Source organism: Chiloscyllium plagiosum, unplaced genomic scaffold (assembly GCF_037043375.1).
Source record: "Chiloscyllium plagiosum isolate Xiang-an unplaced genomic scaffold, Cpla_swu_hap1 HiC_scaffold_52, whole genome shotgun sequence".
Classification (NCBI taxonomy): Eukaryota; Metazoa; Chordata; class Chondrichthyes; order Orectolobiformes; family Hemiscylliidae; genus Chiloscyllium; species Chiloscyllium plagiosum.
Genome location: NW_028270190.1, coordinates 23905869 through 23933062, shown reverse-complemented (window position 1 = coordinate 23933062; position 27194 = coordinate 23905869). Strand labels below are relative to the sequence as shown.

The 27194-nt window shown below is 45.2% G+C and overlaps 1 protein-coding gene across 1 annotated transcript; it reads left to right on the top strand.

Moving 5' to 3' along the window:
- The first annotated feature begins 16102 nt into the window (after window positions 1-16102).
- Window positions 16103-17903, top strand: LOC148134884 (uncharacterized). The gene is made up of 2 exons (XM_087985384.1): window positions 16103-16242; window positions 17252-17903. The coding sequence occupies exons 1-2, from the start codon at window positions 16145-16147 to the stop codon at window positions 17901-17903; spliced, it is 750 nt and encodes a 249-aa protein (XP_087841510.1). The 5' UTR covers window positions 16103-16144.
- Window positions 17904-27194: the final 9291 nt, after the last annotated feature.

The window sequence follows — 27194 nt, the reverse complement described above, 5'->3', positions numbered from 1 at the left end:
CCGTGACTCACTGATTTTAAGTTCACGCTCCCCTCCAACACATACTCCATTCCTGGTACCTTCACCTGCCGCCGCAAGAGGTTCAAGCCTGCGCCCACACCTCCCCGCTCACGTCCGACCAAGGCCTCAAAGGATCGTTCCACATCCGGCAGAGATTTCTCTGCGCATCCAAACACTTCATCTATTGTGTCCGTTCCACCCGATGTGGTTTCTGCTACATTCGGAGAACGGACACCGTCTTGCAGATTGTTTCAGGGAACATCTCTGGGACACACGCAGCAAACAAACCCAACTGACCTGTAGCTGAACACTTCAACTCCCCCTCCCACTCTCCCAAGGACATACAGGCCGATCCTGCCCATCCCCTCTGGAGGAAAGGTTTGTCCAAGGGAAGGATTTCTTATCCTGTCGTAGTTTCAAAACAGCAATTCCTGAAAGGGGTGGGTGCAGAGAGTGGGAGAGAAAGAGATGATTGGAACTGGAAACAGGGGGAGTTTTCAAACAAATTACACAGGAAGCGGTCATTCCTTCATACAAAACATCCCTCAGCAAACCCAAGTGCGACCAAATTGTGAAAAAAGTTCGGGAATTTCAATCCCAGATCCATCGGGCAGACTTAAAGCTATGGGTTTATCAGAACAGTCGTTGCTTCGATCGCATTACCACAGGCTGTCAGAGCACAGCAGGATTTCACAGGCAGCAACGTGTCAGCAGCAAGGTCAGCTCCATTTTTCTGTTGGCAGCTGTTTAAAAGTTCAATCTTTGTTGCAACTACAGGCACTGACATAACTGCTATTTCACAATCTCAAATGCCTCTCCCTCCCTTTCTCCTGCCTCTCTCACGTTTACAAGTCTCTCTCTCTCACTCCCAATATCAATGTGAACATTCACACATTATTACTCTGACATTATAAAAAGTCTTTCAGAGACATGTCGACATTTAGGGTTTCAATTTCCTCTTTGGGATGTCCTGTCTCTCAGACACTTGCTGGGGGTGGGGACTTGGGGTATTAACAAGTTTGTGTCAAATTCAAAGTCCTTTTCCCTTTAACCCCAGGCTTCAAACCTGTATTAAAATGAAAGGGCCACAATCTTACAGGACCCAGTTAACCAGGGGCCTGTTTAAAAAAAGGGTGCAACAGAGGCATCCACTCTTTGGGGAAATAAAGAGACACAACTGAGGTGGGGCCCCACGGAGTGCGGCCTGTGGAATAGGCCTCAGGACTGTGTGCCCTCTTGGAGGAAGCTCTTGTTCAAGTTGACCTTGCCCAAACTCTCTCTATCTTTTGGATTTTCCAAGTGAATATTAATTCCCTGGGATAAAAGAGATGGGATCAATTAAAAGACAGAGCAAGACATTTTTAGAGATGGCACAGCAAGATCCCAGAGATTGCCTCTCTCAGCAACATCCAAACATTAAACATGTCAGCTGGAAGTTGATTTTCAGGCCAGACACTTGTGAAACCTTCCATAATGAGGAGTTCTGGAATTCCCCCAACACCGGGGAAAAGTCTTTAGCTCTTCAACCTATCCATGCCCCTCATAATTTTATAAACTTCTGTAAGGTCATCCATCAGCCTCCGATACTCCAGGGAAAAAAGCCCCAGACTATTCTGCCTCTCCCAATAGCTCAAACACTCCAACCCTGGAAACGTCCTTTGGAAATCTTTTCTGAATGCTTTCAAGTTGCATGATATCCTTCCTACAGCAGGAAGACCAGAAATGAACACAGTATTCCAAACATAGTCTAACCTATGTCCGATACAGCCGCAGCACAACGCCCACCTCCCTTACTCAATGTTCTGGCCAACAAAGGAAGGCATTCCAAATGGCTTCTTCACTATCCTGAGTACCTGCAACGCCACTATCAAGGAACTATGAACCTGCAATCCAAAGTCTCTATGCTCAGTAACACCTCCCAGGACCTTACCCTACACTGTCTAAGTCCTGCTTTGATTTGCCTTGCCAAAGTGCAGCACCTTACATTTTCCTAAATTAAACTCCATCTGCCACTCCTCAGTTTACTGGTCCATCTGATCAAGCTCCTGTTGTAATCTGAGGTATGCTTCTTCGCTATCCACTGCACCTCCAATTTTGGTGAAATCTGCGACTTAGTAACTGTGCCTCCTATGTTCACATCCAAGTGATTTATATAACTGAGAAAACACATTGGACCCAGCACCGATCTTTGTGGGACACCGCTGTTTATAGACCTCCAGACCGATCCACTAACACCCTCTGTCTCTTCTCTTTCAGCCAATTCGACATCGAAGTGACTAGTTCACCCATTATTTCACGATATCCAAACTTGTTAAACAGTCTCCCATGAGTAACCTTGTCAAGTGCCTTATTGAAGTCCATATAGTTCACGACCACCACTCTGTTTTCATCAATCCTCTTCAAAATTCTTCAAAAGACCAAGTCAGCGCGACACGAATTCTCATGAACAACGCCATATTGCCTATCCAGAACCAGTCCTTGCGTTACCCAATGCATGTAAGTGCTGTCCATCAGGATTCACTCCAACAAACTTCACACTACTGATATCAGACTCAGCGGTCTATAGTTCCCCTTGGTTTTCCTTCCAGTCTTTCCCATCCACGTTAGCCAACCGCCAGTTTTCCGCTACCTCACCTATGGCTATCGATAATACAAACATCTCAGCAAGTGGCCCAGAAATTACTTCACAGCTTCCCATAGAGTTCTAGGGTACACCTAATCACGTCCCGGGTGTTCATCATCGTTTCCGTGATTTAAAACATCCAACACCGTCTCCATCTGTCATGTGGACATTATTCAAGATGTCGCCATTTATTTTTCCAAATCTCTAGTTTTTCATATCCTTTTCCAAAGTGAACACTGAGGCAAAATATTCATTTATTATCTCCCCCATCTCCTGCAATTCTACACATAGGCTGATCTTAGAGTGGCCCTATTCTCTCTCCCATTACCTCTATCTTCTCAATGTATTTGTAAAATTCCTTTGCATTCTCTTAAACCCTTTTGCCAAAGTTATCCCATGTCCCCTTTTGGCCCTCCAGAATTCCCTCTTAAATATACTTGCACTGCCTTAATACTCTGCAAGGCATACACTCAATCCCTGCTGTCGATTCCTGACGTACGTTGCCTTCTTTAACATGACTAACACATTACCTTCTCCAGTCCCCCAGCACTCCCTGCACCTATGCAGAGAGAGGGTCAGTTTATTATTCAATAGCTCCTTGGTACTGACACTGGGCTTATGTGGTGAGATGTGGTGTGGTAAAAAACACAGGAGGGAAATGCTTCAGAGGCAGAGGAAACTCCGATTGTATTAAAACATTGACAAGAAAATAAATATTCAGAACAACCAGTGCGAGGCATCAAGTGAATTGAGACTTGTCTCACAGCTGTAACTCCCAAGTTCACCCTTAAGGCTCTAACTTGGTACAGTGGATTTTGACTTACAGAGAGTGGTTAATTACTGGGTGACAGGGGAAAGGAGAGAGAGAGAGAATAAACAGGAATCCCGCGGTCCTCTCGAGTTCCGGTTCCTTGGGCCCTGCCCTACACCATCAGCCCTGAAACCCACCCTTCCTCCCCTGAGCTGGGACAGAGGGTCTCGATAACCTTCTTCCAATCCCCAGAGTGGCTTCTGTTGGTTTGGAGAGTTGTGGATGTCCCTGGCACTACCCCCAGTTGGTCTCTCGGCTCTCCAGTCACATCTCACCAGTACATTGAGGGTTGTGGATGTGAAGATTGCTCGCTCTCCTTCTTTTCCTGAGTCGGTGACTGGCTGTAGCCGATTTCCTTGATGCTAGCCAGACCACTTACTCAACAAACCCCAGAGATCAGGGATCCCCAGTAATACTGGCTGGAGAATCTCTTGCCAAATCTGGATTGGATCATTGAGCTATTGTCCCTCCTCTCGGGGCTGAATGAGCTTCCTGAGTATTCGATGAGTGTGAATGGTTCTCCAATTAAAGTCAGTGGGTGAACCATAGTTTTAAATGTCCATGATTTCTCTTCGATGTGTGTAGGAAAAAGATGTCGCTGATAATTTGATGGCCTTCCCATTTAAGACAAACAGATTTGCATGTCGTACAAAGGCGTGGAATACTCAGTATCTCTGCATTCAAGCAAATGATTAAAAGTTGTATGGTTGTGTAATTTTGCAAGCTGCAGAATGTCTCTGTTGTTTGCTCTTCAGGCTGGTGCTTATTGTCTTGAAGAGTGTGGTGCTGGGAAGGCACAGCAAGTCAGGCATCATCCGAAGAGCAAGAGAGTCGATATTTGAGGCATAATCCCTTCATCAGGAATAGGGGGCTGGGGAAGGGTGCTGAGAGATAAATAGGAGGGTGAGAGTGGGGTTGTGTGAAGGTAGCTGGAAAGGTGATTGGTAGATAATGGCGGGATGATGATGGTGATAGGTCGGAGCAGAGGGTGGAGTGAAAGGTGGGAAGAAAGATGAACATGTAGGACAGTTCATGAGAGTGGTGCTGAGTTGAAGGGTTGGATCAGGGATGAGATGGGGTGGAGGGCAAATGAGGAAACTAGTGAAGTTGATGTTGATGCCATGTGGTTTGAGGGTCGCAAGGTAGAAGATGAAGTGTTCTGCTTCCAGACGTCGGGGTCTTGGATTTGGCGGTGGAGGAGGACCATGACTTGGCCACAGGCCAGTGGGGTTGTTTGGTGCCTGTGTCCCAGAGATTTTCCCTGAAGCTTTCCTCAAGTTAGTGTCCTGTCTCCTCAATGAAGAAGGGATACCATCAAGGGCAACAGACCCAGTAGATTAGGTGTTTGGATGTGCAGAGAAATCTCTGCCAGATGTGGTAGGTTGCTTTGTGGCCTTGGCCAGAGGTGAGCAGGGAGGTGTGTGTGCATGTTTCACACTTCGTGCGGTGGCAGGGGAAGCTGCAGGGTGATGGTGAGGTGGGGGGGGGGGGTGGGGGTGGAGTGGATATCACCAGGGAGTCACAGAGCGAATTTGGAAGCAGATATTGTTCCCTCTGTGACTCCCTGGTTAAGTCTACACTTCCAACCAATCCACACTATACTCCCGGCACCTTCCCTTCTGACCGCAAGAGGTGTAAAACCTGCACCCACACCTCCCCCTCACCTCTGACCAAGGTCCGAAAGGATCCTTCCATATCTGGCCGATATTTTCCTGCGCATCCGAACAACTCATCTACTGTGTCCGTTGCACCTGATGTGGGCTCCTCGACATTGGGAGATAGGACACTAACACGCAGATCATTTCAGGGAACATCGCTGGGCACACGCACGAAACAAACCCAATGCCCTGTGACTGAACACTTCAATTCCCCCTCCCACTCCACTATGAACATGCAGGTCTTGAGCCTCCTCCACTACTAAATCCAAGTGTCTCAACGTCTGGAAGAAGAACGCCTCATCTTCCAACTTAGGACCCTCCGACCACGTGGCATCAACATTGAATTCACCAGTCTCCTCATCGCCCTTCCACCCAACCTCACCCCAGAACCAACCCTACAACTCGGAACCGTCCTCTTGAGGTGTCCTATCTGTTCATCTTCCTTCCCAACTATGCACTGCACCCTCCACTCCGACCTAACACCCTCTCCCCCACCTGCATCTACCTATCACCTTCCCAGATACCACCTCCAGCCTCGCCACCAAACCCCCCGTTTATTTTTCAGCTCCCTTCCCCCCGCCCCACATTCCTGATGATGGGCATATGGCCGAAACATCGACTCTCCTGTTTCTCGGACATTGCCTGAACTGCTGTGCTTTTCCAGCACCAAACGTTTCGACTCTGATCGCAAGCATCTGCAGCCCTCACTTTCTCCTTCACTGTCTTTTAGCTGAGACATTTGTGGAGGCCTTCCTTTATCTTACCCCTGTTCCAGATTGCTGCCCCTCGGCTTGCTTATTGCCTACTCTGTCTTAGCCAGAGAACTCAGTGACTCTTCGTTTCAATGTAAATTCCACAAACCCATGTCCAAGTCTAGAGGGTTTTAGTCCAGGGTGTCTAATGGGAATTTTTACCCCACCTAACACCTGTCAGCCCTGTATTTCATCTTGGTTCTGTATTCTGATTATCTCATGTTTGGCAGCTTCCCATTTTTAGCTGTTCCTTCACCTGCGAATAACTGCTACCAATCAAATATTTAATATTCTTGCCAAATACCATCAAAATTTGCCTTCCTCCAACTTAGTACAACTTGCAAAACAAGCTCTTGGCCAAATTAACCACAGCACATTCACCCATCTCTTAAGTCAATAGGGACAGTATGCAAAGTGTAAAAGCAATTAGATTCTATTTGCATGTTCGTTTGCTTCGGACCCATTTGATGACGACATTCTCGTGGCTGGTTCCAGACTCTTCTCGAGGCGAGACATTTATGCAGCATCCAACAATTCAATGTGAGTGTTTCATTAAATAAAGTCTACTCTTTTTTTTAATGACAGAAATAGGATTTTGTGTGCAATGCTGCTGTCAGAAGCATGGACTTCATCTGAGGAAATACTTTCATGCTGATCACTCCACTGGAAGCATTACCTTCCCTCACAATATCAGCGATAAGGTGCACTTTACTCAAAGACAAAAAGCAGCTGACATCTTGCAAGTGGACAACCTGACAGTGAAGCATTTCCTCCCCACTGCTCCTGATAATGTGACAGTCTGTATACTCTGTCGTCTGGTTTGCTTGCATTTAAATCAAAGACTTTATCTGTTGCATCATTTGTAACAAATTTAAGTTCCAGTCATGAGCAATAGCTCAACACGATCTGATCATGGAATCCAGGGGAAGGTAAAAATTGTTGTTAATTAAAGGAAGACGGGTATAAAGCTGATGTTGGGTGGGAGGGGAGAATTATGGTCAGTGGCAGGGTCCCAACCCATGCTCCAGAGGTGTGTGTTAACATCTACGAAGAGGTTGATTAGAAAAAAAGTTTAGTTGTTCTAAAAATCAATATAAAAAGCTGACGTTAAACCCTGCTTCTGGGGATTCAGAACACTTTCGAATTCAGTAAAGCACGTTTAATCAAAATAATGCATTAAGAGGAGAATAACAACATGAAACTAAGCTAGTGAGAGACAAAAACAAGTGTTTTAACAGCTTTCTCAAGATAAACTAAAAGGTAATCATAAAAGACAGATTTGCACCGACAAGTGGCAGAGGCAAGGAAACCTGCAATTGTGACGGTATGAATAACAGAGAAATAAGGATGATATTTTGGGTCTGTCTTCAGAGAGGAACAATCACTCCACTTCTCAATAATAAAGAGAAGCAATGTCTTAGTGAAAATGAGCAGATCGACGAATTGGTCATTAGTGAACAGAAGTAGTACTGGGAAATTAATATAATCCTAGAATCTGAAGATCAACATTCGGAATCCTCAGAATATTGGTTGCAGTGATCATGATCTTTCGCTGCCAATCTGGTACATATTTGTCTTTTCTGATCAGCTTTTGCTTTATCTGTAGAACGCTTTCTCAAACAATTACATCTCTATCACTGGTTTAATTTCATGTTGTTTTCTTTCTTAATGTATTTTTTTCGTCCTACTGTACTGAATTCAAAAATGTGTTCTGAATCCCCAGGCCTGGGGTTTAACAGCAGCATTTATAAACCAAACTGTTCATTCCCACTGCACCACAAGACACCCATCCCACCCAACATCAGCTTTATACACTACTTTCATTAATTAACAACAATCTTTATCTTCCCCTGGATTCCATGATTAAATTTTGTTGAGCTTTTGCTCATGATTGGAACTTAAATTTGTTTCAAATGATAAAACAGTTACAATCTTTGAATTAATTGCTAACAAAGCAGACTACAGATTCCCCCACCTTACCCCAGTTCCAACATTCCAGCTCAGCAATGTCCTCATGACTTGTCCGACCTGTCAATCTCCCTTCCCACCTATCTGCTCCACACTCCCCTCTGACCTATCGCCTCCATTCCCACCCCATTCACCTATTGCACTCTTTGCTACCTTACCCCACCTTCCTCTCTGACCTATCGCCTTCATCCCCCCTCCCATTCACCTATTGTACTCTTTTTTACCTTCTCCCCAGCCTCCCCCCCCCTTTATCGCTCCACCTTGCAGGCTTCCTGCCTCTATTCCTGATGAAGGGCGTTTGTCATAAACGTCGATTTTCATGCTCTTTGGATGCTGCCTGACCTGCTGTGCTTTTCCAGCACCAGTCTGATCTAAAGAATACAGAGTATGCAGACTGTCACTTTTTCAGCAGCAGTGGGGAGGCAATGCTTCACTGTCAGAGTAGAGATGGTTCAGGTTGGTGACTCTTTTTTATGCTTCTCTCTGTCTGTTTCTCTTCATTTGGTAAGATTGCTCCTTCTCTCTCTCTCTCTTTCTCTCTCTGATTGTCTCCCACTCTTCCTCCCTCTCGCTATCATTGTCCCTCTTTCTCGCTCACTGTTTCTGTCTCAGTGTCTCTCTCCGTCTGTCTCTTTCTCTGTCACTGATTCTCTCTCTCTCTCGCACTCTGTCTGTCTCTCTGTCTCTGACACTCTCTCTCTCTCTCTCTCTCTCTCTCTCTCTCAATGTCTCTCTTTCTCACTGTTTCTTGTCAATCTTCTTATCACTCTCACTGTTTTGTTGTCTCCCTCAATGAATCTCTATGACTCTCTCTGTTCCTTTTTCTGGCTCGTTCCCCCGCTCTATCTGGAGTAGTGGTGCTGGAAGAGCACAGCAGTTCAGGCAGCATCCAAGGAGCTTCGAAATCGACATTTCGGGCAAAAGCCCAGGATGAAGGCCAGAATCTGGTTTCCAGCATCTGCAGTCATTGTTTTTACCCCCGCTCTATCTCTCATGTCTCTCTCTCGTTGTGTCTCTCTCTGTGCCTCTCTCCGTTTCTGAATTCCTCTCTCTCTGTCCTTCACAGTATCTCTGTCTCTTGTCTCTCTCTCTTTCTCTTTTAAACAGTTTCTCTCTTAACCTGTCTCTCTTTCTCACTATCCATCTCACTCTGTCCCTCTTTCTCCTTCTTTTCCTGTGTCACTCTCATTCTCTCTCTCTTTCATGCTTTCTGTCTCTTTATCTCCGTCACTGTCTCTCCCTCTCGCTCTTTCTGTCGTAGTAACTCGCCATCTCTCTGTCTAACTGGCTCTCACTCCTTCATTTTCTCTGTCTCTCTCTCTCCCTCACTGAATTTCTCCCACTCCGCCTCTCTCACACACACTGTGAGTCTTTCTCTGTTACTGTCTCCCACTCTCTCTTTCTGTGTCTCTCACTGTCCCTGTCACTTCCCCTCTCTCACATTATCTTCGCTTTCTCCCTCACAGTATCTCCTTTTGACATACATGCTCTCTCAGCGACTATTTCTGTTCCTCTTTCTTGCTTTCTCCCTCTCATGTCTCTCTTTCTGTTTCTCTTTCTTGCTTCACCCCCCTCTCTCATGTCTCTCTATCTTTCCTTCCTTCTGTATCTCTCTGTTTCTATTCTGTCTCTGACTCGCTCTATCTCTGAGGCTCTCTGTCCTTCACGTTACCTCTCTCTCACACTGCTTCTCTCTCTCCCCCGCACCCAGACACTTTTGATCTCTTGCTGTCGCTCTCTCTGTCCTTCTTTCTTGTTCTTTCCCCATCTATGTCTCTTGCTTCTTTTTTTTCTGCCTCTCTTCTTCTAGCACTCTCTCACTGTCTCTCTCTCACTGCCCCTTGAGTCGCTCACTAACTCCCTCTCTCTCCCACACACACATTCTCTGTCTCTGTCTGTCTCTCACTCCCTGTCTGCCTCAGTCTCGCCATCTCTTTCTCACTCTTTCCCTCTCTGCTTCTCACACTCTCTGTGTCTCTTTCTCTCTGTAACTGTCTCTGTCTGCCTGCTTCTCTCTCTCTGTCCTTCTTTCGCACTCTTTCCCACTCTGCATGTCTGATTGTCTCTCCCTCTCTCTCACTGTCTCTCTCCATCTCTCTCTCTGTCGCTCTCACAAACGGTCTCTCTCATTATCTCTGTGTCTCTTTCGCTCACTGTTTTTGTATGTGTCTGTCTGTTTTTCTCTCTCACTCACTGTCCTTCAGCCTGTCTCTTTCTTTCTCTCTGGAGGGGAGTGCAGTTTTCAAGCCTCCGAGGAAGCAGTGGGAAAACCACAACTTTTGCAATTTGATGTATTTACTGGGTAATTAACCACCATTATCCATCCCTAACTGTCTGTGAAATGAATACGGTGAACCGCCAATCACTGGCAGCATCTGTGGGAAGAAACCAGAGTTAATACTTCGAGTCTGTTGACCCTTCATCAGGGAATAAGCGGTATTTATATTGAAGACTGGGTTGGATGTGTTTGGGGGAAAGGGGAGATCTGAGTGAATAGGTGGAGATGGAACCCAGATAGATCAATGTGTGATAACATGCACCTTTAAGAGGTTCTGTATCTCTTCAAGAAATGTCACAGAGTCGTTAAGATGTACAGCTCGGAAACTCGTCCATACCGACCAGATATCCCAAACCAATCTCGTCCCACCTGCCAGGCATCCTGCCCATATACGTCCAAACCCTTCCTATTCATATTCCCATCCAAATGCCTTTTCAATGTTGCAATTGTACTAGCCTCCACCACTTCCTCTGACAGCTCATTGTATACATGTACCACCCTCTGCGTGATAAAGTTGCCGCTTTAGTCTCTTTTACCCGCTCACCTGAAACATATGCCCTCTAGTTCTGGACTTGCCCACTTTTAGACTTTGTCTATTTACCCTATCCATGCCCCTTATGATTTTGTAAATCTCTGTAAGGTCACCCCTCAGCCTCCAACTCTCCAGGAAAAACAGCCCCAGCCCATTCAACCTCTCCATATAGCTTAAATCCCTCAACCCTGGCAACGTATTGTAAACCTTTTCTGAACCCTTTCAAGTTTTACAACATCTTCCCGATAGGAAGGAGACCAGAACTGCACGCAATATTCCAACAGAGGCCTAACCGATGTCATGTAAGCTGCAACATGACCTCCCAACTCATGTACTCAACACTCTGACCAATAAAGGAAAGCATAACAAATGCCTTCTTCACTGTCCTATCTACCTGCGACTCCATTTTCAAAGAGCTGCGAACCTGCATTCCAAGGTGTCTTTGTTCAGCGACCCTCCCTTGGACCTTACCATTAAGTATATGATTCCTGCTAAGACTTGCTTTCCCAAAATGCAGCACCTCACAGTTATCTACATTAAACTCCATCTACCACTTCTCAGCCCATTGGCCCATCTGATCAAGATCCTGTTGCAATCTGTGTAACCTTCTTTGCTGTGCACGAGACCTCCAATTTTTGTGTCATCTGCAAACTTACTCTCCATACCTCTTATGCTCACTCGAGAATGTACGTAATCCACCAGTTGTGGGCTCACCAACCTCGGACAATGAAGGCCAACATGTCGTTTGTCTTTCTAACATGTTACTATCCTGCAGCACCTTCATTTTGGATTTCAGTGACCTCTGGACAATGACATCCACAGAGTCATAGCTTCATACAGCACGGAAACAGACCCCTCGGTGCAACTCGTCCATACCCAGCAGGTTTAGCAAACTAAACTGGTTCTAATTCACTGCATTTGGCCAGTATCCCTCTGAAAATTTCCGAGTCATGTTTCAATCCAAATGTCTTTTAAATGTCGCAAATGTACCTGCATCTGCCTCTTCCTCTGGAAGTTCAATCCACACATGAACCAGCCTCCGTGCGATAATGTTGCCCTCAGACCCCGTTTAAAACTCTCTCCTCTCGCCTAAAGACTGTGCCTTCTAGTCATCAAACCTGGATATTTTATGCTTGATACATCCATCCAAATTGTTGAACTGTGTTGTGAATAACTGGACCTACACCAGGGTCAGTTTGCGATCAGTGCGTAATACTGGGAACCTGTGCAATATCCTGTGGGACATATAAATCCTTTATTGGTACTATTAAAGCACACATCATTGTGGACATTTTCAAGGTCCTGTTGTACTTGGAGTCTGAAGTTGGACTCCTCCTCTGCTGCGCTATTCCAGCAACACATTTTTCAGCTCTGATATCCAGCATCTGCAATCCTTACTTTCTGCTAAACATCTCCTCCACCTACCCCCCAAGAGAGCCGTGGACCAACTGCAACTATTCTGAAAGTTTGGCTAGGTCCTATAACTACTGGCAGAAACTCCAATCTTCACCTGTAAATCGTGCCCCTCGGAGATAACCAGAACTTCTGCTTAATTAATGGGCAAGTACCACCCAGGACGGTAGAGAGACATTTTCTGTTTGCCGACGTGTGTGTCCCTAGATGTCTGTCACTCTTTTGCCAATGTCGTATGAATTGATCAAGTTGCTTTTTTTTTCATACTTCTCAGTTTTTTCTGTGTTTTCGCTATAGTACAGTTAAAGGTTGCTGACAAATCTCAAAATGCAGCCGCTCTGCCTGTTCCTGTTGGTGCTGCTCACAATCCCCATGTCAGATGCGGCTGTCCTGGATAACCGTGCCTTGATTGGCATTATTCACCGGTGAGTGTCAGTGAAACAGACCTTTGCTGACCAGCTTGTAAGCTGGGGGCTGTGCTCAATCTGCGGTCAAATCGGAGCCTGGTTGCTTGGAACAGCCTGGTAATAAATGGAGAGAACACAGCAGGTGTAGGGTGTGCTCTGCAGCTGTGGGAAATAAGTCTCAATAAAATACCCATGATCTTTATTACAATGTGTGGAAACTATCACCAGATTTCCCGGGGTCACATCACTGAGAGTGAAATCGATTGCATCAGCCGACCCCGAAATAAAGGAGAGAGTGAAATAAATCGGAGTGAGGTTTGGAGAAAATGCCCAAATCCCAAACACAGGCAATATTTTACTGTTTACTGAATCATCTCACTCACCTCTCAGTTTCCCTTTGGCTCCTTCTGCCGCCTTCGCTATTATTCCTATTTCTTGTTGGTCTGCAAGTCAGTTTCTTCTCGTTGTCTCTTTCTTCTGTTCCCTTGCTTTTTAGTTGCTCTACACCTTGTCCATACGCCCCAAACTTTTTCTGGTTTATAATTCTTCCAGAATATTCCTGTTAGGGTGAAAGGAAAGGCTGGTAGGTGTAGGGAATGCTGGATGACTGAGGAAATTTGAGGGTTTGGTTAAGAAAAAGGAGGAAGCATATGTCAGCTATAGACAGAACCGATAGAGTCAATCCTTAGAAGAGTATAAAGACAGTAGGAGTATACTTCAGAGGGAACTCGGGAGGGCAAAAAGGGGACATGAGACAGCTTTTGCAAATAGAATTAAGGAGAATCCAAAGGATTTTTACAAATACATTAAAGACAAAAGGATAACTGAGGAGAGAATAGGGCCCCTCAAAGATAATCAAGGTGGCCTTTGTGTGGATCTGCAGAAAATTAGGAAGTTACTAAACGAGTACTTTGCACCAGTATTTACTGTGGAAAAGGATATGGAAAAGATAGACTGTAGGGAAATAGATGATGACATCTTGAAAAATGTCCATATTACAGAGGAGGAAGTGCTGGATGCCTTGAAACATATAAAAGTGAATAAATCCCCAGGACCTGATCAAGTGTACCCTAGACTTTTGTATCTTTCCCCTCTCACCCAAAACCTATGCCCTCTAGTTCTGGACTCACCGAACCCAGGAAAAAGACTTTGCCTCTTTACCCTATCCATGCCCGTCATAATTTTGTACATCTCTGTAAGATCACCCCTCAGCCTCCAACGCTCCAGGGAAAACAGCCCCAGCCTGTTCAGACTCTTTATGTAGCTCAATTCCTCCAACTCTGGCAACATCGTTGTACATCTTTCCAGAATTCTTTCAAGTTTCACAACTTCTTTCTGATAGGAAGAAGACCAGAATTGCACGCAATATTCCAACAGTGGCCCAACCAATGACCTGAACAGCCGCAACATGACATCGCAACTCCTGTACTCAATACGTTGACCAATAAAAAAACATACCAAATGCCTTTTTCACTATCCTATCTACCGGCGCCCCCACTTTCAAGCAGATATGAATCTGCATTCCAAGATCTCTTTTTTCAGCAACACTCCCGAGGATATTACTATTAAGTGTGTAAGTCCTGCTAAGATTTGCTTTCGCAAAATTCAGCACCTCGCATTTATCTGAATTAAACTCCATCTGCCACTTCTCAGCCCATTGGCCCATCTGGTCAAGATCCTGTTGTAATATGAGGTTACGCTCTTCGCATTCCACTACACCTCCAATTTTCGTGTCTTCTGCAAACTGTATATGGACTTCAGTAAGGCGTTCGACAAGGTTCCCCATGGGAGACTAGTTAGCTAGATTAGATCTGATGAAATACACTGAGAACTAGCCAACAGGACATATAACTGACTCAAAGTTTGAAGACAGAGGGTGGTGGTGGAGAGTTGTTTTTCAGATTGTGTCCTGTGACCAGTGGAGTGTCACAAGGATCGGCGCAGTGTCCACTACTTTTTGTAATTTATATAAATGATTTGGAAGTGAGTGTAAGAGGGATCGATAGTAAGTTTGCAGATGACACCAAAATTGAAAGTGTAGTGGACAGCAAAGAAGGTTACCTCAGATTACAACAGGATCGTCATCAGATGGGCCAATTGGCTGAGAAGTGGCAGATGGAGTTTAAATCAGATAAATGCGTGGTGCTACATTTTGGGAAAGCAAATCTTAGCAGTACTTGTACATCTTATGGTACGGTTCGAGCGCTATTGCTGAACAAAGAGAACTTGGAGTGCAGGTTCATTGCTCCTTGGAAATGGAATTGCAGGTAGATAGGATAGGGAAGAAGGTGTTTGGTATGCTTTTCTTTATTGGTCAGAGTATTGAGTACAGAGATGGAAGGTCATGTTGCGGCTGTAGAGGACATTGGTTCGGCCACGTTTGGAATATTGCATGCAATTCTGGTCTCCTTCCTATCGGAAAAATGTTGTGAAACGTGAAAGGATTCAAAAAAGATTTACAGAGCTGTTCCCAGGGTTGGAGGATTTGAGCTATAGGGAGATGCTGAACAGGTTGGGGCTGTTTTCTCTGGAGTTTCTGAGGCTGAGGGGTGACCTTTTCGATGTTCATAAAATTATGAGGGTCATGGATAGGATAAGTAGACAAATTCATATTCCTGGGATGGGGGAGTCCAGATCTCGAGGTCATACGGTTAGGGTGAGAGGGAAAGATATTAAAGAGAGCTAAGGGGCAATTTTTTTCACACTGGGGGTGGTACCAGTATGGAATGAGCTACCAAAGGAAGTGGTGGAGGCTAATACAACTGCAACATTTAAAATGTGTCTCGATGGGAATACGAATAGGAAGGGTTTGGAGGGATATGCGCTGGCTGCTGGCAGGTGGAATTGTTTGGGTGGGATATCTGGTCGGCATGTACCGGTGAGACAGAATGTTCAGTTTCCGTGATGTATATCTCTATAACACTCTGACGTCCCCTTCCAGCTGACTGTTCCTGAAGCTCTCATTCTGTCTCTCTGTCTCTCTCCCCTTCTCTATCTATTTCCACCCGTCACGTGTGGCATGGGGCATCGATTAGGGCATCAGTCAAAGGACATTAACATGAAGATACAGTGAAGAAGGCTAGTGGCATTCTGTGATTCATTGCAGGAGGATTTGTACAAAAATAAGTAACAATGTTCTGCTCTCTGTCACATTACCCTGATTCTCTCTTTAAACCTCTCGCTAATCGCAGAGTTTACTACAACACTGGGACAGGGAAATACAATAAATCAACATTGACCTTCCGATGCAAATTGTTGAAATGTGAATTGTTGACTTTTACGATGTGTCCAATATAATGGGCATTGTTCTGAGTAACTCGTCTCAAACTTGGCCCACTGACATTGCACAGAGAATGTTTCACCCAAAGTCCGCCCCTGAACTCACAGCCTGACTTTACCCCTTCCAGTTTCCTCCGAGCAGGTAAGCACCGGGCGTTTGATTCTGGGAGAGGACATTTTGCCTTCCAATCTTCACCTGCAAATCATACCCATGGGAGATAATCAGAACTTCTGCTTAATTACTGGGCAAGCACCACTGATGACGATAGACAGACATTTTCTGTTTGCCGACACGTGTGTCCCTGCATATCTTTCACGCTCTCGCCAATGTAGTACGAATTGAACAAGTTTTTTTTTCATACTTTTCAGATTTTTTCTGTGTTTTCCCTACAGTACGGTTAAAGGGTGCTGACAAATCTCAAAATGTGGTCACTCTGCCTGTTCCTGTTGGTGCTGCTCACAATCCCCATGTCAGATGCGGCTGTACTGGATAACCGTGCCTTGACTGGCATTGTCAATCGGTAAGTGTTAGTGAAATAGATCTTACCTGACCATCTCTGTAAGCTGGGGGCTGTGCTCAATCTGAGGTCAAGTCAGAGCCTGGTTGCCTGGAGCAGGCTGGTAATAAATCGTGAGGACACGGCAGGTATAGGCAGTGCTCTGTCGCTGTGGGAAATAAGTCTGAACCCATTAACTAGGACTCTTATTACTCCCAGAGGAAGGGACTTCCAGGGAAACTATTACCAGATTTCCCGGGGTCATATCTCTAACAGTGAAATCGATAGCACTCGCTGACCCCGAAATAAAGGAGAGTGAAATACATCGGAGTGAGCTTTGAAGAGAAAGTCCAAACCCCCCACACAGGCAACATTTTACTGTTTACTGAATCATCTCACTCACCGCTCAGTTTCCCTTTGTCTCCCTCTGCGTCCTTTGCTATTATTTCCATTTCCTGTCAGTCTGCAAGTCTTTTGTTCTGTTTGTCTCTGTATGCCCCAAACATTTTTCCGGTTAACAATTCTTCCAGGATTCTCCCGACCTCCAGCTCCCACTGATTGCACCTGTAGCCCTCATTCTCTCTCTCTCTCTCTCTGTTTCTCTCCCCGTCTCTATTTATTTCTAACCATCCCGTGTATCATGCGGCATCAAGTAGTGCATCAGTCAAAGTATTTAAAGTGAAGTTAGAGCGAGTTATCAAGAAGGCTTGTGGCATTCTCTAATTCATTGCAGGAGGATTTGTACAAAAATAAGTAACATTGTTCTGCTCTCTGTCAATTACCCTGATTCTCTCTTTAAACCTCTCACTGATCCCAGAATTTACTATAACACTGGGACAGGGATACAAAGTAAATCAACATTGACCTTCCCATGCAAGAACGTGAAATGTGAATTGCAGGGTTTCACGTTTTCTTTAATATGATGAGCATTGTTCCAAGTAACTCATCTCAAACTGGGCGCACTGACACTGCAAACAGAATGTTTTACCCAAAGACTGTTCCTTGATTGATATCCTGACTTTACCTCTTTCAGTTTCTGCACAGAAGCTGGGCACCAGGTGACCTATTATAGGAGAAAATACTTCGCCTTCCTGTTGGCTTTACCTGCTTCCCAGTGCAGAAAGACCAACGGATATGTAGACTTGAACCCCGGCAGACCAATACATCCTTTCATTACCAATGATGTGAACGTAGTCCTGAACTACCCAGGTGGAAATGACCTCGGTGTCTTCCTGAACAGCGGCAGTCGTTGCCCAGAAAGTAAATTGCTGAACCCCACCCAGATCAACGGGAACCGCACCGCGGCTCAGCTTTTCCAAACTCTGCTGAATAACAGAACTCAGCACAATAACCAGCCAGTGGGCTGTATCATTCTCTACACTACCTACAGCCCATGTCTAGATCACTGTTTCAGTAACAGGGGGAATTGTGAAATCATCCCTGTCTTGCAAATTTCCCCATTTCGGGACATATGCACTGAACCAGACATTCACAAGTATTTTGTCTTCAGTAAAATATTTGCACATGATGCAGATCAGAGCCAACACCAGGAAATCCGGGAAAAGCTGGCTGCAGTGGAGAATACCGGGTTTCATGTTAGAAAGTGTGATGGAAAAAGCCTATTCATATGTAGAGAATGCTCCGCACCAGAATACTGCATTGAACAGGCTCCAAGAATTGATTAAACATAATAAGGGAATTGGGAATTTCTGTAAAGGGGTGCCGTGCCTGTCCAAATACATCTATCACATTTCAAATTAGTATAATAATCTGAATTTACTAACTTACACTGATATCCTTTCTGCTTGTCATTCAATGAATCATACCAGATGTAATCAGAGATAAAAAGTCAATTATCCACTCAAAAAATTCAAGAAACCCTCACAGTCAAAATCAATTGCACTCACAACGTATTTTTCCTGTCCATCAACACATCTTCAAATGCAACCCAATTCTGGTCCCAGGTTTTCAGTGTCAGTCTAATTCTAAGCAGTCTTATTCCTGATGAAGGGCTCCTGCTCGAAACGTCCATTTTCCTGCTCGTTGGATGCTGCCAGACCTGCTGTGCTTTTCCAGCACCACTCTAATCTTGATGAGAATCTCCAGCATCTGCAGTCCTCATTTTCGCCTTATTGAAACCCAGCTGATCACTGCAGACAGATATGCTTGACAACAATACTTGAAAGGGATCAGAAACCATTTCCAAGGATGTTGCCAGGGTTACAGGGTTTGATCGATAGGGAGAGGCTGAATAGATTGTACTCCATGTGATCTAACCTTGCGAGCCAGCCTACCATGAGGAACCCTGTCGAACTCCTTACGGAAATTAATCTGGTCCCCACCCATCCATCCATTAAAAGACATTTGAATGGGTATATGGATACGAAGGGTTTTAACGAATATTGGCCAAATGCTGGAAATGGGCCTAGATTTATTTAGGATACCTGCTAGGCTGTTTCAATGCTGTATATCTCTATAACTCTCTGACTGTGACTCGAAAACGAAGGTTATACAGTAACATTCAAACCCAGTGGTGGAGTTGAATGTGAAATACTTGCACTGAGGCTGGTGTCCTTCTTCAAGTCCCCTTTATTTACACATGAGCAGCCCTTCCCTTTATCACTGTCTCATTCAGAGACCACATCTCTGACACTGACCCTTCTTATCTGTCAGCCAGATAAACAGCCCCAATCAGGGAACTCATATTCTATGAGATCCAGCTGGCTGTCCTGGTCTCACCGACTGCAGTATGTCCGCTGGAAATAAAGCACACACTAAAGAGAAACAGTTACATAACCGCGGTAAAGGAAGGGATAAGGCCATGTGGGGAGGGAAAGGGAGCTACACATTTGGGGTGACTCAGAGAGTGGAAAACAATCTAATGGGAAGGATACCAGTAAAGAATGAGTAAAACAGATTTAATCGCCTGAATGAAGCATTCCACTTACCAAATCGTTTCAGAGTTTGGGTGCAGCATGTCTTCAGTTTCCCCCTAATCGATCTGCATTTTCTGCATCATTTCCAAATATTCTCTCTCCAATATTGCACTGTTGGAATGGTTTGAACAGCAGAAATATCATTTCTTTGCACAGTGAAATGAGTCACATGTATAACTACACGTGATATTTCTACTTTTGATTGATGCATATAAAATAAAGTTAATTCCACCATTGGACAGCAATCTGCTTGCAGTTGTATGATTTCTCTTTTGTGAAGAAATATGAACGAGCTGGAGAAAAAAATGGCAGTGCCCAGGGTGGAGATTCTCCAACGTTGCAGTTGGAAGATGGGGTCAGGGAGGGGGTTGGGGTTCACAAAAACTATTCAGGAGGGAAAGGGAGAGACACGTGGTGTACATTGTAGCACCAAGGCAGTGAGGAGAATGACATGCGGCCTGGAGGAAAATCTGGCTCCTTTGTCAAAGGCAGGGGCTAAGTAGAAAAGTACACAAAGGATTGACTCACAGGAAGTAAGGATCAGGCGAGGTTGACTGTGAAACAGGCCACAGACACTGGTAGGAGGGTGAACAATACATGGTCACTGTGAATCTGTTGCCAGTCAAGATATAGTTACTGGGCCAAACATCAACTAAGCCTGGAGGACCGTTACCTCAGTGAACGATGCTCTTTGGTCTGCCTGAAACTTGTTGTTCTTCCAGAGCGAGGAGTTGACCCTGACTGAGTGTTGCAGACTGACACATCTCAAGGTCCAGGACTACGTGCTGAGGGATGGACTAGAACTTGGGGCAGCTGCTGCCACGGTGCAGTGGGGGAGACCACTATCTCAGGTCTTCCTGCTGAAGGGAAATGGGGGTTCGCTCAGTTATCAGACCCTCCCAGTGATTCCCGTAGGTATAATTTTGTGCGTGCAAGAGAGCGTTTTTGGTTTTTGGTTCAAGTCATTTCCAATGTTGTGTTTGTTTACTTGAACAGAATATTCTTTATTGTAATATCCTTTATTGTCACATGACATGCAACTGTAAAGGGCCAAACTGCATTTATGACTATATGTACACAGAAACATATTTCTGATAAATAAAATATAATTTTGAAATTTAAAGAAAAGCCATGCTCAGTGAGACGGTTTACAGTCACCATATTGTAAATGGGTGGTGCATTAATCAGGCTAGTTTCACTGAGAGACTGTTTCACACTGATGTTATACTGACTGTGTAAATGAGGCCACACTCAGTGTGAGACTGTCTGCAGGCACTGTATAGTGACACAAAGGTGTGTAAATGAGGTCACACTCAGTGTGAGACTGTTTCCAGACACTGTGCAGATACTGGGAGGTCTGCAGTTCATGTCAGAATCACCGTGAGATTCTTTAAAGTCAGCGTATAGATACTGGGACGTGTGTAGATCAGGCCAGATGCACTGTGAGACTCTTTACAGTCATTGTACAGTTGCTGGGAGCTGTGCACATCAGGCCAGACTCTTTACAGTCAGTGTTTAGTTACTGGGAGCTGTGCAGGTCAGCGCAGAATTACTGTGAGACTCATTACACTCAGTGAAAAGTTACTGGGAGTTGTGGAGATCACGCGAGCCTCAGTGTGAGACAAAAACAAAAATTGCTGAAAGGCCTCAGCTTTTCTGGCAACGCCTGTGAATAAAAATCTGAGTTAACATTTCACGTCCGCTGTCCCTTCAACTCTACACCTCATTGTGGGAACAGTGTGCTCATATTTATTGGGGTTTTTGTATATGAGGCCAGTTTGCAGTGACTGTATGGTTACTGGGAGGTATGTAGTTGAGGACAAAAGGCGAACCACAGAGAGAATAGGGCCCCTCAAAGATCAGCAAAGCGGCCTTTGTGTTGAGCCACAGAAAATGGAGGAGATACTAAATGAATATTTTGCCTCAGTATTTATTGTGGAAAAGGATATAGAAGATGGAGAATGTAGGGAAATAAATGGTGACATTTGCAGAATGTCCATATTAAACAGGAGGAAGTGCTGGATGTCTTTAAATGTGTCAACGTGGATAAATCTCCAGGACCTGATCAGGTGTACCTTAGAACTCGGTGGGAAGCAAGGGAAGTGATTGCTGGCCTCTTGCTGAGATATTTGTATCATCGATAGCCACAGGTGAGGTGCCGGAAGACTGGAGGTTGGCTAACATTGTGCCACTGTTTAAGAAGAGTGGTAAGGACAAGCCAGGGAACTATAGACCAGTAAGCCAGACGTTGGTGTTGGGCAAGATGTTGGAGAGAATCCTGAGGGACATGATGTGCATATATTTGGAAAGGCAAGGACTGCTTAGAGATAGTCACCATGGCCTTGTGTGTGGGAAATCATGCCTCACAAGTTTGATTGAGTTTTGTGAGGAAGTAACAAAGAGGATTAATGAGGGCAGAGCGATAGATGTGATCTATGTGGACTTCAGTTAGGCGACGACAAGGTTCCCCATGGGAGATTGATTAGCAAGGTTAGATCTCATAGAATATAGGGAGAACGAGCCATTTGGATACAGAACTGGCTCCAAAGTAGAAGACAGAGGGTGGTGGTGGAGGGTTGTTTTTCAGACTGGAGCCCTGTGACCAGTGGAGTGCCACAAGGATCAGTGCTGGGTCCTCTACTTTTTGTCATTTCAAGAAGGCGTTTGGTATGCTTTCCCTTGTTGGTCAGAGTGTTGAGTACAGGGGCTGGGAGGTCATGTTGCGGCTGTACAGGACATTGGTTGGGCCACTGTTGGAATATTGTGTGCAATTCGGGTCTCCTTCCTATCGGGTAGATGTTGTGTAACTTGAAAGGGTTCAAAAAAGATTTACAAGGATGTTGCCAGGGTTGGAGGATTTGAGGTATAGGGAGAGGCTGAATAGGCTGGGGCTGTTTTCCTTGGAGCGTCGGAGGGTGAGGGATGACCTTATAGAGGTTTACAAAATTATACGGGGCATGGATAGTTTAAATAGGCAAAGTCTTTTTCCCTGGGGTCGGGGAGTCCAGAACTAGAGGGAAGAGCTTTAGGGTGAGAGGGGAAAGATATAAAAGAGACCTAAGTGGCAACCTTTTCACACAGAGGGTGGTACGTGTCTGGAATGGGTTCCAGGGGAAGTGGTAAAGGCTGATACAATTGCAACATTTAAGAGGCATTTGGATGGTGATATGAATAGGAATGGTTTGAGGCATGTGGGCCGGGTGCTGGCAGGTGGGACTAGATTAGGTTGGAATATCTGATTCGCATGTACGGGTTGGATCAAAGGGTCTTTTTCCATGCTGTACACCTCTATGACTTATGACAGGCTCTGAATGAGACTGTTTGCAGTGACAGTATGGTCACTGGGGGGTGTGTAGATATGGACAGGCTCTCTATGAGACTGTTTGCTGTGACTGCATGACTACTGGGAGCAGAGTCAGTGTGAGATTGTTTGTTGTCTTCACGTCGTTGCTGGATGGTCTGTAGATCAGGTCAGAGTCACGGAGAGACTGTTTCCAATCGCGGTATATTAACTGGTGGGTGTGTCGATGAGGCCACGGTCACTGACAGACCGTTTACATTAACCGTACAGTTACTGAGAATGTGTAGTTGAGGCCAGACTCACTGTGAGACTGCTTACAGTGATATCATACTTTCTGGGAGGTGTGTCAATGAGGCCACGCTCAGTGTCAGACTGTTGAGGGTTCCCTTGTGGGGATGAGTTCAGCACATTCTGTGTTTTCACTGGAGAGTTGCAGAATAGCAGGTGCCCTGACTGCACATCCTAGGATTCTGTGAGGATGAGCAAGGTGTGATGCTGAGAGGCTGTGTCCCCAGTGGGAGAAAAAAGAACCGGGGGCACAATTTCAGAGTAAGGAGTCTCCCATCAAAGTCAGGGAAGAGTGAAAATGCATAGAATATTCTAGCGCAGTTCAGGCCCGATATCCCTCGATGTTGCACTGACCTGTGAAAATGGTCCAGAGCCCATCTATCCGACACTATTTTATTTTCATCCATATGTTTATCCAAAGACCAGTTAAATGCCCTTAAAATTGGCAAGTCTACTACTGTTGCAGGCAGTGCACTCCACGCCCATGCTACTCCCTGAGCAAAGAAACTACCTCTGGCATCTGTCCTACATCTATCATCCCTCAGTTTAGAGCTGCATCCACTCGTGCTGGCCATCACCTTCTAACAACAACTTCGATGTTGTGGCTATTACGGAGACATGGGTAGAACAGGGACAGGATTGGCTGTTGCAGGTTCCAGGGTTTAGAGATTTTAGTAGGGTCAGAGCGGGGGGTAAAAGAGGGGGAGGTGTGGCATTGCTTGTCAAAGATAGTATTACAGCTGTGGAAAGGACGATGGATGAAGACTCACCATCTGAGGTAGTTTGGGCTGAGGTTAGGAATAGGAAAGGTGAGCTCACCCTGTTAGGAGTTTTTTACAGGCTTCCTTATAGTCCTAGAAACGTAGAAGAAAGGATTGCGAGGATGATTAAAGAGAAGGGTGAAAGTAATAGGGTGGTTGTTATGGGGGACTTTAACTTTCCTGATATTGATTGGGAAAGCTATAGCTCAAGTTCGTTAGATGGGTCAGTGTTTGTCCAATGTATGCAGGAGGGTTTCCTGACACAATATGTAGATAGGCCAACAAGACGTGAGGCCATACTGGATTTGGTTCTGGGTAATGAACCAGGCCAGGTGTTAGAATTAGAGGTAGGTGAGTACTTTGGGAACAGTGACCACAATTCGGCGACTTTTACACTAGTGATGGAGAGGGATAAGTGTGCACTACAGGGCAAGAGTTATAGCTGGGGGGCAGGGAAATTATGATGCGGTGAGGCATGACTTAGGATGTGTGGCTTGGAAAAGTAAGCTTCAAGGCAAGGGCGTAATTGATATGTGGAGGTTGTTCAAGGAGCAACTATTGAGTGTCCTTGATAAGTATGTACCTGTCAGGCAGGGAGGAAAGGGTCGTGTGAGGGAGCCGTGGTTTAATAAGGAATTGGAATCCCTTGTTAAATGGAAGAGGGCGGCCTATGTAAAGATGAGGCGTGAAGGTTCAATTGGGGCGATTGAGAGTTATAAGGGATCTGAAGAGAGAGCTAAGAACAGCAAGAAGGGGACATGAAATGTTCTTAGTTGGTAGGATTAGGGAAAACACTAAGGCTTTCTATAGGTATGTCAGGAATAAAAGAATGACTAGGGTAGGAATAGGTCCAGTCAAGGATAGTAGTGGAAAGTTGTGTGTGGAGGCTGAAGAGATTAGGGAGACACTGAATGAATACTTTTCGTCAGTATTCAATCAGGAACAGGACATTGTTGTCAATGTGAGTACTGAGTCACAATTAAGTAAAATGGATGGCTTTGAGGTATGTAAAGAAGAGGTGTTGGAAATTCTGGAAAGGGTGAAAATAGATAAGTCCCCTGGGCCTGATGGCATTTATCCTAGGATTCTCTGGGAAGCAAGGGAGGAGATTGCAGAGCCATTGACCTTGATTTTTATGTCCTTGTTGTCTACAGGAGTAGTGCCAGAAGATTGGAGGATAGCAAATGTGGTTCCCTTGTTCAAGAAGGGGAGTAGGGATAGCCCTAGTAACTATAGGCCGGTGAGTCTCACTTCTGTTGTGGGCAAAATCTTAGAGAGAATTGTAAGGGATAGGATTTATGAACATCTGGATAGGAATAATGTGATCAAGGATAGTCAGCATTGTTTTGTGAAGGGCAGGTCGTGCCTCACAAACCTTATTGAATTCTTTGAGAAGGTGACTAAGGAGGTGGACGAGGGGAAAGCGGTAGATGTGGTGTATGTGGATTTTAGTAAGGCGTTTGATAAGGTTCCCCATGGTAGACTCCTGCAAAAAATACGGAGGTATGGCATTGAGGGTGAGTTGGAGGTTTGGATTAGGAGTTGGCTGGCTGTGAGAAGACAGAGGGTAGTAGTTGATGACAAAGTTTCATCTTGGAGTGCCGTCACTCGCGATGTTCCGCAAGGATCTGTTTTGGGACCATTGCTTTTTGTCATTTTTATAAATGACCTGGAGGAGGGGTTAGAAGGTTGGGTGTGCAAGTTTGCGGATGATACGAAAGTCGGAGGAGTTGTAGACAGTGAGGAAGGATATGGCAGGTTACAGCGGGATGTAGATAAGCTGCAGAACTGGGCAGAAAGGTGGCAAACGGAGTTCAATGTGGCTAAGTGTGAGGTGATTCACTTTGGTAAGAGTAATAAAAAGATGGTGTACTGGGCTAATGGTCGGATATTTGTTAGTGTGGATGAGCAGAGGGATCTTGGTGTCCATGTACACAGATCTTTGAAAGTTGCCACCCAGGTAAATAGTGCGGTGAAGAAGTCATATGGCGTACTGGCTTTTATTGGTAGAGGAATTGAGTTCCGGAGTACTGAGGTCATGTTGCAGTTGTATAAGACTCTGGTGCGGCCGCATCTGGAGTATTGTGTGCAGTTTTGGTCGCCATATTATAGGAAGGATGTGGAGGCACTGGAACGGGTGCAGAGGAGGTTTACCAGGATGTTGCCTGGTATGGGAGAAAGATCGTATGAGGAAAGGCTGAGGCACTTGGGGTTGTTTTCATTGGAGAAAAGAAGGTTTAGGGGTGACTTGATAGAGGTGTACAAGATGATTAGGGGTTTAGATAGGGTCGAGAGTGAGAATCTTTTTCCACGTATGGAGTCAGCTATTACAAGGGGGCATAGCTTTAAATTAAGGGGGGTGTAGGTATAGGACAGATGTTAGGGGTAGGTTCTTTACTCAGCGAGTCGTGAGTTCATGAAATGCCATGCCAGCAGCAGTGTTGGACTCTCCCTCATTATGGGCATTTAAGCGGGCATTGGATAGGCATATGGAGGATAGTGGGTTAGTGTAGGTTAGGTGGGCTTGGATCGGCGCAACATCGAGGGCCGAAGTACCTGAACTGTGCTGTATTCTTCTATGTTCTATTTTCTATGTTCTCCCTGTCCATCCTATCTAACCTTCCGATTATCGTATATGCCTCAATTAAGTCACCCCCCTCTCAATATTCTTCTCTCGAACAAAATCGTCAATTTCATCAGCCTTTCCTCATAAGGCCTGGTCTCCATACCTGGCAACATGCCAATAAATCTCTGCAAACTTTCCAAAGCTTCCACATCCTTCCTATAATGCAGTGATCAGATCTGTCCACAATACTCCCAAATGCGGCCGCACCAGAGTTTCGTACAGCTGCAGCATGACCTTGCGGCCTTGAAACTCGATCCCTCTACAAACAAAAGCGAACACACCGTTTGTCATCTTAACAACCCTATCAATCTGTGTGGCAACTTTCAGGGGTCTATGTTCATGGAGACCGAGACCTTTCTGTTCTCCTCCGCTACCTAGATTCTCACCATTAGCCCAGTCCCCTTTATTTCTGTTACTCCTTCCAAAGTGAATCACTTCACACTTTTCCACTTTAAACCCCATTTCCCATCTCTCAGCTCAGTTCTGCACCTTATCTCTGTCTCTCTGTAACCAGCAAGTTCCTTCAGAAGTGTCCACAGCTCCAATAATAACCTTAGTCTCACTGGCAAATTTACCAACCCAACCGACGCGCTCATCAAGGGAATTTATAAAAATGGCAAACAACAGTGGCCCCAAAACAGATCCTTGCAGAACCCCACGAGTAACTCAACTCCAGGATGAAGATTTCCCCTCAACCACCATCTTCTTTCAGCTCACCAATTTCTGATCCTATCCATTAAACCACCCCCAATCCCATGCCTCCGTCTTTTGTGCAATAGCCTACCGTAGGGAACCTTATCAAACGCCTTACTGAAATCCATATTCACCACATTAACCGCTTTGCCCTCATCCACCTGTCTGGTCACCACCTCAAAGAACTCAATAAGATTTGTGAGGCATGACCGCCCTTCACAATATCGTGTTGACTATCCCTAAACAATGTATTTCTCTGTCAATTATTATAAATCCTATCTCTTCTCCAAAATTTTACCCACAAACGACGTAAGGCTCAATGGTCTTCAATTACCAGGGTTGTCTCAACTCCCCATCTTGAACAAGGGAGC